This window comes from Penicillium diatomitis, assembly GCF_028827545.1.
Source record: "Penicillium diatomitis strain IBT 30728 chromosome Unknown utg000004l_segment0_segment0, whole genome shotgun sequence".
NCBI lineage: Eukaryota > Fungi > Ascomycota > Eurotiomycetes > Eurotiales > Aspergillaceae > Penicillium > Penicillium diatomitis.
This window is the reverse complement of record NW_026623176.1, coordinates 1,108,893-1,121,102: the sequence shown is the minus strand read 5'-3', so window position 1 is coordinate 1,121,102 and position 12,210 is coordinate 1,108,893. Positions and strand designations below refer to the sequence as shown.

The 12,210-nt window shown below is 51.8% G+C and overlaps 5 protein-coding genes across 5 annotated transcripts; 1 reads left to right on the top strand and 4 right to left on the bottom strand.

Moving 5' to 3' along the window:
• Positions 1-111: 111 nt before the first annotated feature.
• On the bottom strand, positions 112-4,290 carry N7539_003684 (DNA-directed RNA polymerase; the record flags this gene model as incomplete). The annotated part of the gene is made up of 2 exons (XM_056933286.1): positions 112-3,429; positions 3,493-4,290. 2 exons carry the CDS (start codon positions 4,288-4,290, stop codon positions 112-114), a joined length of 4,116 nt encoding a protein of 1,371 aa, XP_056790827.1.
• Positions 4,291-4,989: 699 nt separating this feature from the next.
• N7539_003683 (uncharacterized protein) lies at positions 4,990-6,133 on the bottom strand (the record flags this gene model as incomplete). The annotated part of the gene is made up of 3 exons (XM_056933285.1): positions 4,990-5,205; positions 5,287-5,552; positions 5,650-6,133. The coding sequence occupies 3 exons, from the start codon at positions 6,131-6,133 to the stop codon at positions 4,990-4,992; spliced, it is 966 nt and encodes a 321-aa protein (XP_056790826.1).
• Positions 6,134-6,730: 597 nt separating this feature from the next.
• N7539_003682 (oxidoreductase, short chain dehydrogenase/reductase family) lies at positions 6,731-7,642 on the bottom strand (the record flags this gene model as incomplete). Its single annotated transcript, XM_056933284.1, has 1 exon — positions 6,731-7,642. One exon carries the CDS (start codon positions 7,640-7,642, stop codon positions 6,731-6,733), a length of 912 nt encoding a protein of 303 aa, XP_056790825.1.
• Positions 7,643-8,483: 841 nt separating this feature from the next.
• Positions 8,484-9,618, top strand: N7539_003681 (NADP-dependent mannitol dehydrogenase; the record flags this gene model as incomplete). Its single annotated transcript, XM_056933283.1, has 5 exons — positions 8,484-8,683; positions 8,783-8,886; positions 8,931-9,014; positions 9,075-9,143; positions 9,218-9,618. 5 exons carry the CDS (start codon positions 8,484-8,486, stop codon positions 9,616-9,618), a joined length of 858 nt encoding a protein of 285 aa, XP_056790824.1.
• A 515-nt stretch (positions 9,619-10,133) lies between these two features.
• N7539_003680 (D-aminopeptidase) lies at positions 10,134-11,744 on the bottom strand (the record flags this gene model as incomplete). The annotated part of the gene is made up of 1 exon (XM_056933282.1): positions 10,134-11,744. The coding sequence occupies one exon, from the start codon at positions 11,742-11,744 to the stop codon at positions 10,134-10,136; it is 1,611 nt and encodes a 536-aa protein (XP_056790823.1).
• Between the last annotated feature and the right edge of the window lie 466 nt (positions 11,745-12,210).

The window sequence follows — 12,210 nt, the reverse complement described above, 5'->3', positions numbered from 1 at the left end:
TGTAACGGTGAGCACCACCGACGAGCACCGTCATAACACCATGCAAGAAAGAACGCCGGATGACATGCATCTCGAATCGTACACACCATGCATCTCAACAGTAAATAGAAATCAAGAGAAGAAATACTGTGAATCGCGAATCCGGCTGAGGTCCCAGGAGCCCTTGGTTGGGACGGGGCGGAATCGCAGAGGGAGCCAGAGCCAGGTCTGGGGCTTTTGTCTCTTGCGCTGCTTGGATGGTTTTTTGTCTTCGCCAGCTGTCTCTTCAGCCGCCATACCGTCTTCCGCTTCCGCATCGGCGGCGGAAGACTGGGAATCCATCATCTCAATCTCAGTGAACAAGCTCTGAATGGCTGGGTCACTGGTGTCCACGTTGGAGGAGGGTCCCCTCTCAGCGGCAGCCAAATCTTCGGGAACGTGACCAACGGTGGTCTCACCAAGGGTGCTAGCCATGGCCAGAAGGTCGTCCGTACCACCCATCTTCTCGAAAATGGCAGCTGGAGTTTCCATAGCCCTACCCTCAGCCTGATCAGCGGGGTCATCTGATCGCAGGAGCGTCTGTCGACGATGCTCGTCGATCAACTCAACGAGCTTGGCGTTGCGCACATTGGCCTTGCGGCTTTTTCGAAGTGCCCGACCGATTTCGCTGTTGGCGTCAATCTTTGCAAGGAAGATGTTCTTGCCATAGCGAACATTGAACTCGGAAGCGAGGCGTCCAACGATGTCATCCGAGTGCATGTGCACGAACGCATCACGAAGAATAGAATTCATTGAGTCCACATCGCTGGCGTGGGTCCAGAAGGAATCATGAACAGCGGAGAAAGTCAGACCGGCATCGTGGCAGGCGTTCGCGGACATGATCATGTGGGTAGCATCGAGAGAATGGATGAAATTGGGAGGGAAGGCCTGCAGTTGCTTTCGGCGAGAGACCACATCTTCGGCGCTGGGGTCAACGATGCTGACCGTTTGGAGGGAGGTCACCACGCGACGGGCTTTGCGAGTGCGATATGGCTGCACGACGGGCAAGCCCAGGGGAGTCGTCCAGATGACAGTGGATTGGAACTTCTTCGAGGGATCAATCTTGGCCTTGGCACTCTTGTCTGCTGACTGGGAGGGAGATAAGGCTTCGTTTGACATAGCTTCAATCTGATCGGGAGTCAAGGACTGCGTGATGCGCGTGGCACAATCACCAAGCCAATACTGGATCTCATGGGCACCATTGAACATGGAACCCAGGGCCTCGAAGATCTTTCGCGCAATATAAAGCGCACCATCTTTTTTCATCTCACTCGAAAGATCAGGGAAATGATCATTGAGTTGGCGGCGAACTTGGCGCATTGCACCCATGAACGTCACACCATAAACGTTGGTCATGACTGTCTGCTTCACGACCTTTCGGGTGATACGACCGTCCAACAATTTGGCGACCTGATGACCCTCCGCAGCATCCTTCGCCACAGACTTTTTGACAAACTCCGAGACACCAGTGTAAACATCAGAGGGTCTATCAGATGGCTCTAGATTGACTTGTTGTGCGCCAACGAGATCTCCACCAAGAGCAGCATAGTGTTGAAGTCCGTTGCAAGAACCATCCTGGTGAATGGGCAAACGAGAAGCGTACTGAGTCGGGTCAGGAAGTGCCAAAGCATTTCGAAGCTCGCAACAGGCAGCAAGACATTGCCAGGGATCTTCGGCCTTCAGCCACCAGCGTTTACCATGGAGACCTTTGTTCGCGGAGTCCAAGATGTCGTCAAGATGATCCATTGCGTACTGCTCACGCTCAGACATGCTGGCCTTGTCAAAGCCTGCGAGGTTGGCAATCTGGATCTTCAGCCAACGCAAACCGCCCTCACCGAGGGGCTTTGCTTCGCTGAAAAGTAGCAAACCACGGGCATTATCAGCGCCCATCTGATTCAGATAAGGCGGGAGAGGATAGGCTCGACCACGGAAGTCAATGTTATGGGGCAAGTAGAACGTTTCGTTACGGAAAGCACGTGCGACTTCCAGCTGGAAATTTTGGAAGCACCGCATTGAGTGATAGCCTGACCGAAGATTTTCAATGTCACGCATCTGCAGCTGCCAGTCGCGCTCAGCAGCGAAGCCTGCGTCTGCTTCCGGCTTGGGAGGAATGGGCAGATCCGGATCGAGTGGCGCGAGACTGGCGATGCTCTCGCCGGAGTTCCAAGCCTCGAGCATGACGTTGAAGACGTCTGGATTGATCACCCAGCCGGTGTTTCCGAGCACATCGAGGCCTTTGCGGATATCCTTTAAGCCGCCATTCTCCAGTGCGGCCTTGACGTAGGCTGGTTGCAAGGTCTCACCAGGCGTCGACCGAACGATGTTGCTCTGATAGAGGCGATATCCGCCTTTCTTGGACCCTGTCCACGGTTGAGGTTTGCAAATCATCGGAAGATGGCGACCGAGCAAATCCGCTGGGGGTTCCCTGCTAATGATGTCGATGATTTCCTGATTCATGTGGAACAAGCCCAGGCGTTTACCAAAATTCATCTCGTAGGCGTGCAAAAACGCAGGATGCATAGATGTAGTCACCCTGCCAGTTGTTGGATCTGTGCTTTTCACGGGAGCCTTGGCGACGTCGAAAAGCAGACCCATTAGCACAGCTCCAATCCTGACAGTAACTCGTGGGGTCCATGCGAACTCCTCATGCTCTTTCTGCAGATTTTCAGAAATGGCTTTCCACTGCAGGAGGCCGTCTTTGCTTCTGCGATCAGCAAGCATCTCCTTCACCATCTTGGTGCGCCTGGTATCACCCGATGAATGCTTCTCGAGATATGCCTCTGCAATCAATTCATCTTGAACACCTTTTCCGATCGACGCAGCAACAGTGGAAACCTTCGTGCCTTTCTGCATTCCATTTCGGGTGAAGACATCCATGACCGAAAGTACCGTTACTGCAGCCAAGCGATCCGAGTCCAGAGACTGCAAGTAAACACCGTACTCACACCGAGCCTTTTGTTCCTCAGTTCGCATGGGCTGAGTCTCGGCTTCTTGTGCGAGTTTGATTTCTGTCTTGATCGCGCTAGACAGGTCTGAATGCCATTGGCTCATCACTGCCTTGAGTCTCGACTTGCCCGAAGCCACATCGACGCCTGCCTTGACTCGGTCTTCGAACTCGGTGCGCCAACGCTTTGACGCTGTCTTCATGGTATCCGACTCCAATCGCTGCTGTCGTAATTGGGCGTACAGCTCTCTTTTCTCTTGCTCGGTCCCCTTGAAACCCTCCGGCAACGAGATGTGGACGTCGTCAGAGAAGAGTGACAATGATTCTTTCAAGGAGCTGAGGCCGAGACCCTTTTGATCTGCAGCGAGGACCTCGGGAACGTCATCGAGCTGTTGCGTGTGCTGATCCGGTAGGGGCTCATCGACTTCGTTGGACATGATCGGCGTGGATAGGTCGGAATAACAAATCTGCGAGATTCATACGAGTCAGCAAAAGCAAACGGGAGTATATACACATTTATTCGGACTGACTTTGGATAGTTCACCCAGGTCAAGATCAGTCAAGACCTCACTGGCCAACATATCTTCATGGAGACCTGCATTCTTAGCGAGGCCCCAATATCGACGCACGGACCGATCCCGCTTAGATCCGTGTAGCATGCGCAGTGACATTCGAATCATGACCGCAAAGGTAGTGGCATCTGGATTGACACCTCCGGCCGGCATATCAACTTCAAACCATTTTTGCAGCGGCAAAACCATGTCTGACTGTCTAGTGTAGATCATGTGCGCAACCATTGCCTTGAGATAATGATTATGCAAGGCCAAGAACTCCGCAGAATCAACAGCATAATATGTCTTCAGGCGGCTAATCAAAGCCGCTGCGCGGTCGAACCGACCCACGCGCAGGGACATGTTGAAGTTGGCCAACATCTCATCCTCGTCACCACCGATTCCCCGGATTTTTCTCAAGATTTTGGGTTGGGTCTGCGGTGTCTCGTTAAGGACGATCAACGATGACGTGTCGAAGTGATCGTGTAAAGAGCCTTGATTTGCGATGTTTGAAGTGTACGAAGATTCGTCCAGAGACATGTAGGATCCACCCTCGAGGACAGATTGATCAACAGCAGTAGCGAGGTGGCGTTGTGACTGAAAGGATGATCTCCGAGGCCGAATCTGCGACGGAAGACATTGTGAGGGTGGAATCGTTGTCAGGCGACGAGAACTTGACTGCAGGCGCATGGGTGAGGAAGCGGCCAAGGTGCGAGAGGCATTTGCCTTGCGCAGATGGAAGAGCGCATTTTTCTGTCGCGCCACTCGGGACAACATATTGCAGTGTGAAACGCTGGAATGGCTTGAAAATAGTGGTGGATGGTAGCGGGCGTAAGAGAAAAAAAGAGTAACTTGGATGAAATGCTCCAAGCAGTAGGACAATTGCGGAGGAGGTAAAATTTGTCAAGGTAGTACGAGAGAAAGGGAAGAAAACAACTGATAAGGAGAAGAGACTGGAATAAGCAGCACCGCGGGATAAGTTGTCTTGCTGACGACAGTGTTGTTCTTCAACAGTGATCCTTTCTGATGCCGACCCGCAGCCCTCAACCCGATTGTTGAACAGTTCCAGTAAATGAAAGTGAGTGGCGATGCTGATGGATGGGGATCTGAGCACGAGAGCTATCGGCGACTCGGCGGAAAAAAAGCATCGCGGACGCGTGACTGCACGTGACTGCCCCTGATAAGCTTCGGCTGATTGGCAGCAATCTATGGCAAAATTAAATAAACGGTAGTGTGTGAGAGTGCGAATTGCACCACTCTGCAATAACAGCGCCCGCCCTTGAACCAAATCTTCTCGTTCTCGAAGCGATACGGCCGGTCAGGCTGAAGGAAGGCTCGACAAAATCATGCCTCATCCGAACGCCTTTTTCGGCCCAGAATTGGGGTTACAGTACAGAAATCTAAAATGTCTAAGAAACAGGCTGTCCAGGCAAAGGCCGTCCTATCGTATTATCAGTAGTGATCTGGGGCAGATGATCAAGCCTCGTCTTCGCTATCTGACGGTCCTTCCATCTGCTTCTGTCGATTTTGTTTCATCGCCCATCCGGTCATTTCAGGGCGAGCAGGGTCAATCCGTGGTGCGCTCATGCCGTCGAGATATTGTTCGCTGTAATTAGTAGCTTTGAGCTCGGGTAGTTCATCGGGATTTTGGCTCATCATGTAGTTCTCATATGTGTACCATGAATCTTCAGTCTGTTGCACAATTTGGATTAGATTGCTGGATGGAACAAGACGAGGTGCAGCCGCTCAGGCTCGTTGTGATAAAAGGCTTACCTCCGCGTCAACCCATTCAAAATTCTTCCACTGCTCTTCCTGCATTCTCTTGAGGAGATCAAGATTGCCATGAAGAATTGCTCCTCCATCCTCGGCACCCTTGACCTTCACATCAATAGCCCGCGCCTCAGCCTCGGCAGGTCTGTCTTCATCCTCTTTTTTGCCCCTAGCACCCTTGGCCTTCGGCAGCTCGTCTACTGCATCCAAATGATGTGTTTGAGGCTGTAATGGCACAACAGCGGAGACGGGCGAGAAGTGCAAGGTTTCTAGTTTTGAGAGAAAAGGTACATTGTCAGTCAGCTTGATTCACGTCGGCTTTGGTTCACGTCGCTCAATGATATCGGAGATTGAAACTTGACTTACTGCCTTTGAAGGTTGCTAGCATGTAGACCGGATCGCCCTCTTCGGATGGTTTAATGCGTCCACCAAGTGCTTGTGTCCTGAGAAGTGCAGAGGGGTCCATGCCCTTTTTGCTGTCCAAGACCTCCACATCGTCTCTGTTTTCCGACTTGACTCTACTACCACCACTGGGAATTCCTCCGGTGCTGAAGCCGCCGGCCATTCCGTAAGCGCCGCCATTGCGCGCGAGGCGACCCTTCTTCAGCGCATCGCCATATCGAATTCCCTTGTCCACATCATATGTGTATCGAGTGAAGATCGGGACTTCCATCTCGACCAAGCCTGAGTTGACCTTCATACGCATGGTTGTCGGCTTCTGACCCTTCCTCTCATTGTATGGTTTGGAAGCCGGGCGATCGAGATATTGAAAGACGTAGCGAGAAATTTCGGAGTCAGTGAGGACGACATCGTAGGACGCAATGACGGGGTCTTCTTCGGTTGAACCCATTTGGACTTGCTATTGAATATAGGTGTAGATATCTGGGCTGCAAGCTCCACAGACCGGTCCGTATTTGGGGGCAGGTGATCGTCTTCTGTGAAGGCCTGCGATGTTCTTTTTTCTATCTTTCCACTGATAGATGATAACCCGCCCCGATGAGGCGTCTTCGGGTGCGATAAGCGGGGATCGGCAGAAAAAAAAAGCTTCCCTCACGACTTTCTTCACCGCGTTTTGATAGGCCCACATACGCATCATTTGCATAACTCTAAATATGAGCATACATGAGACAAAAAGCAAGCGTACATAGCGCACCTATGCAAGCGATCCTAGAATGCCCCGTCAAAAGCAAACTGGGACATCATGATTTTCGATGTCCTCGTGGAGCCTGCATGGTCTTTGAAGCCTCTCCGTCGAATCGGAAAAGCTTGAACGGGAAAATCTCAACGGCGTCCAGCTCAGTAGTCTAAACGATGCTAGCGGAGAGTATTCCAACGAGAAAATGTCACTAACGAAGCTGCTTAGGTGGTTTCTCACGATTATGAATGTCAGCCGCAAATAAACGGTGTACATTCAACACTGTACTATATATGACTTTCGACTCCGGAATCAAAATACAGTTGCCCCTCCATCAACAATAATGTCTGTCCCATTCATATACGAGCCTGCAGAGCTTGCAAGAAGAACGATCGCCCCAGTCAGCTCTGGAGGAGATCCCATTCTTCCACTTGGATTTCGTTCAGCCCAAATCCGCCTGTGGATGTCAAGACCTTCCCCTTCATTCAAGATGGTGTCCATATATCCTGGACTCACACTGTTCACCCTGATCCCGTATCGCGCCCACTCGGCAGCCAGAGAGCTCTTCAACATCAACAAGGCTGCTTTGCTGACGTTGTAAGCCACCTGAGGCTGGGGAAAGTTCACACGGTGGGCAGAAATGGATGCAATGAAGGTGATAGAGCCACCATGTCCTTGTTTGACCATCTGTCGAGCTGCTGCCTGCGCGCAGATGAAAGAGCCAGTGGTATTGATGTCGATAATCTTTCGCCATTGCGAGGCAGGCATCTCCAGTGCGTCCACGCAGCCCACAACTCCCGCAAAGCAGACCAAAATGTCCGCTGAGCCCAGCTGGCGTAGCGTCTCTTCAATGCCATTTTGCACAGCGACTTCGGACGTAATGTCCACCGCGTGGGTGCAAATTTTGCGGTCGGGGAATTTGGATCTCAAACGGGTAATTTCCTGCTCGCCGTTTGCAGGGTTGAGGTCGAATATCATCAATCCCTCGAGACCGTGCTCAAGTAGAGCATCACAGGCCTGCAGAGCGAGAGTACCAGCACCTCCTGTCACAATCGCATTACCTCGGACAGAAAATCTTCTTCGAGCCCCGGTGGTCGGGTCGACTTCGAAGTTCGAGATCGGGGGCGGGGTCAGTGAAGAGGAGCTGCCATCGCTGAGAACCATAGACGGAACTGATCGGGCACTGAGTGCTTCACGTTCAGTCAAATTTCCTGAAGGCGCCATGATCTTGCAATCAGAGAGATTGGGGAAGTATGTCAGAGTTGAGTTAACAGGATATTATCGTCAACCTTTCACAAATCCGCAGCAAGGTTTTTGTTGGAGAAGAGGTCACATGGTTGGGCCAAGCCTCTCTGGGTAACTCAATGACTGCAGAAGGAGAGACGCTCTAGTTGCCTTCAAGTAATTGACGGAGTTCTGTCGACCGACCCCACCTCCCTTATAGATCAAAGACGAACCACTTGAGCATACAGCAAGTTGCGTGAACTTTGACAATGTAAATCTACCGGGACGAGGTATCAATCTTAGACCCTCGGTTCCGTAGATAGAAAAGAGAATGGATAGTAGTCCGCGGTGCACTGCGACCCGAGCGGCTAAATCGCACGCGTGGTGAAAGGGTACTGCGGGCCCCCGGATCCAGACGGGAGCCACCTAAACTGGGGAAATCACCAGATGAACACAAAGCATTGTGAAACGTTTAGTACGTGCCCTACTAGGTACTAGGTAGTAGGTACTAGGTAGGGACATAACTAGTATGACAAAGCTAATTTCGAGTTCATCCATGAGATTGTCGATTGTCGATTATCGCGATCTGTCATTTGCATAATGCATCAAAACGGCCGTGTCTGAAGAGTGCGCTAGCATTCTAAAGTCGGTCATTTGCTCAATACCGCAACCAAGTCTCGGCAGACAGAGCGCCGAAAGAAGAGTGTGGATCGTCGAGTTGGAGTAGTCTTTATAAAGCTTATCGGCGGCCATCCCCTCAGTCCGTAAGCCCAACCTTCCAAGTCCACCTATATTGCATTGCAGCATTCACACACACTGTACATCTTGGACACAGATCAAAATGTCGATGACCATAGATGATTGCGCTCCCGGGCGGGAAGGATTTCCACGACCTTTCCCCGACACGCCCACCAATGTCCTGGAGCAATTCCGTCTGGGTGGAAAGGTGGTGGTAGTGAATGGCGCTGCTGATGGCATTGGGTTGGCTGTAGCTGAAGCCATGGCGGAGGCGGGTGCACATGTCGCATTGTGGTACAACTCGTGAGTATCCGACACCGGATTTGCCTTTTGTGATCGACTAGCAACAACCGCAGCCATCCGGATTCAACTACAATGCTAACGTGGCGAGGGGCTTTCTAGAAATGATGCCGCAATTGGAAAGGCTCAACAGCTAGCCTCAACACATAACATCCAGGCAGCTGCTTACAAGGTTGATGGTGAGGACTCTCCATTCTGGGAAGACGGTGAATAGGAGCCGCCTCATACTTATGCAACTTGATGTATACAGTATCCGATGCCACCCAAGTGTCTCAGACAATTGACAAGGTCGTCAACGATTTCGAAAAGATTGATGTTTTTGTGGCCAACGCAGGTAATCACCATTCGATCAGGCGTGTCTCATTCCATGCAAAGGCTTAAACTTGTACACCAGGGATGGCTATCTCCAAACCAATTCTCGAACAGACACTGGAAGAATATCAAAAGCAAATGTCCGTCAACGGTAAGCAGAAGATCAAAACTCACTCTTGAGCTCTGCACTTTTGAAAATCCTCCATCGTCTGACAGCAGAATCAGTCGACGGAATCGTTCACTGCGCCAAATACGCCGGTCACATTTTCCAGCGTCAAGGCTTCGGCAATCTCATCATCACCTCGAGCATGAGCGCACACATTGTCAACGTACCGGTTGACCAACCCGTCTACAACGCCACCAAGGCGTTCGTGACTCATTTTGGAAAGTCGCTCGCTCGCGAATGGCGAGACTTTGCCCGCGTGAACATTGTTTCGCCGGGCTTCTTCGACACAAAAATGGGGGCCAGCCCGCTCTGTGTGAACGAGGCGTACCGTATGTCTGCCCTCGGAAGACAAGGACACGTGAAGGAGATCAAGGGGCTGTACCTCTATCTTGCGAGTGACGCATCGACTTATATGACCGGAAGCGATGTGCTTATTGATGGGGGATATGTTCTGCCCTAGAACTTTGGCCAGGGCATGCGGTCGAACACGGTACGACGGGGTTGTGAACATTCGGACAGAGGGCACAACCTACTACGGATTTTGTGTTCCGAAAATGGAGGCAACTTTGCCTCTGGGTCTTGATCATTGATCCACGATTGATGGGGTGATCGCTAGACTGGCTACTGTCAATCAAGTATACATTCTTGTAGTCAGAACTGCGTCTACTGTAATTGAGATGTCGATGAGATTTGAAAAATCGGGTAGGTAGGTACGTGTCAGTCAGGCACATTCCTCGATGTATATTGTCCGAAGACGGTCCTTCAAGTATTGAAAGTGTTTGATGAGCCGCAACTCAAGGTCTAGATCCACGTGGATAGACATGATCTGTGATCATCCGCTCGAAGCGACTTGAAAGGTATATGTAGACAATGTATGTTGACATTCTTGCATATTTTTCCAAAGCCTCAAGACTCCTGAACAAGTTGCATCACTTGGTTCAAGATTATGTCCTGTCCCGCTCACTCCGCAGAGTCTTAATTCAGCTTGACAAAGTCGAGTCCTCTTGCGAGCCAGCATCCAATTTTGAATCCTGTGATTGCGCCATTCTCATTACGGTGGAACACCATCGTCCAGTCTCCCGGTGCCGATGCGTCCAAACCACGAGGGCAGCCCAGAAGCCACACATCGTCACCAACATACTTCATCGCTGTGACGATACCTTTCCCAAGATACCCGTCAAAGGTACCGTAGAACATGCCCGCTTCACCAGTGCAGTGGAATGTGGAATCAAGTTCCTCGCAGTAATAGGCACCAGCCAGATTCGATTCGGCAAGCTCCTCGCGAGGAGTCAGACGCCGAGCGCTGAGCTTCCGGTTCTCAGTAATGCGATGGATGTACAAAGTGTCGTCGCTGATACAGCCATCCATGGTCCTAGTCTTCCCGCTATGCGTGTCCGTCATCCTGAGCGGTGCGGACTCGAGATGGGTCCCGTAGGTTATGAGAACCTCACCGGGGCGTTGGCTCTTGGTAACAGTGATAGCCAGTTGCGTTGCCTCATCGAGATACGTACCGTACCATGCTGGAGCCGGTTCTATGGGGTTGCTGTCGACATTGGGCTGGGTGAGTGCCGCTCGGAGAATATCGTCCACGGCTGCAGACGCATCAGCCTCATGATTGAACATCACGACTACCGAGAGACGTTCTCCCGGCACATGTCGTCGATTCAATCGGTAGCCTCTCAGCGCTCCACCATGGCCAATCATCTCAATTCCATTTGCTTTCATGTGGCCTAGCCCATAGTGATACCCAGCAGTGTTGCCATCGCTAAAGGTAGTGGGCTTCGCGGTCGTATGATACCAGCTTGATGGATCGGCATAGAGCTGGTCCAGATACTGTTCATAGGCAATCATATCGTCGAGAGAAGCGACCAAGCCCGCATCGCCGGACCACTCCATACGATTGACCGCATCAAAGAATCCGACGTTCTCGTTGCCCTCATAGCCAACACAAGGTGGCGGATGATGCGCCGTGTTCGGACACAAGAAAGCAGTGGACATGCCGGCGGGCTTGAGAATGCGCTCCTCGAGAAGCTTGCCCAGTGGCTCCCCGGCCACGCGCTCAATGATGCGCCCGAGCAGATAAAAGTTTACATTCGAGTATGAGTACTCCGTCCCCGGCTTGAAATGGAAAGACTTGGTCTTCTCCAGCATGGGAGGGCAGTCCCTTTCGATCAAGAACTCGTCGTCGGGCTTGGCTCCCCAGAGCGTGGTCAGAGCCCAGTAGTCACGAATGCCGGACTGCATGTCAGCCAAGTTCTGGACCGTCAGCCCCTCTCGGGCCAAGGGGAGCATGTCATGGAGCGTGTTTGTGAATTGTTTCTGCACGTCTCCCTTGGCGGCCATGGCCGGGGTGGGATGACGCTCCAGATCCAGCATCAGCCCACAGACGAATTGCTTGGTGATGGAGCATATGGGAAACCGCGTTGACGGTTCGACGGGGATGCGTCGAGACTGGTCGGCATATCCCCAGACTCGTTTGCCGATGACTCGGCCATCTTTGATAACCGCTAAAGCTCCTCCTGGCCCACGGTAGCGGCGTGGAACTGCGTCAATAGCCTGCTGAATGGTTAGAGTCGGCGTCGACATCTCGGCTTTCTCTTAGATTTGTCGGAAAGGATCGATTGACAATTGAAGCTGGCTTGGGGGAAAGATTGGAAGCTTCTTGCTTTCTCTCTCCTTTTCCTCTTTCCCTCATTTCCTCTACTCCGCTTCTTATCGGCGTTGGAGACGAGGGGTCCGCGGCCTTATCTGACTACCCCATGGGACAGTTACATTTGCTTTGAGGGGGACCCCAGAAGCGCGGACGGGTTGGGGTAACTTGGTAAGTCACATGGGTCATTGCAAGATCATCGTGGTTTTAATTTCTTGTCCTCCAGTCAGCGATCGAGTTAACGAGGCACTTCATGGTGAATTTCGCGGGTCAGCTTCAAGATTCATATTTGCAAGACGAGTCAGCCAGGTAGTACAGTACCGAGTACGTGGATTCAGGGCGGCACAAATAACAATCTCCGTCAATTCACAGACTCTCCCTCTTGGCCCACGCAATTTCTCC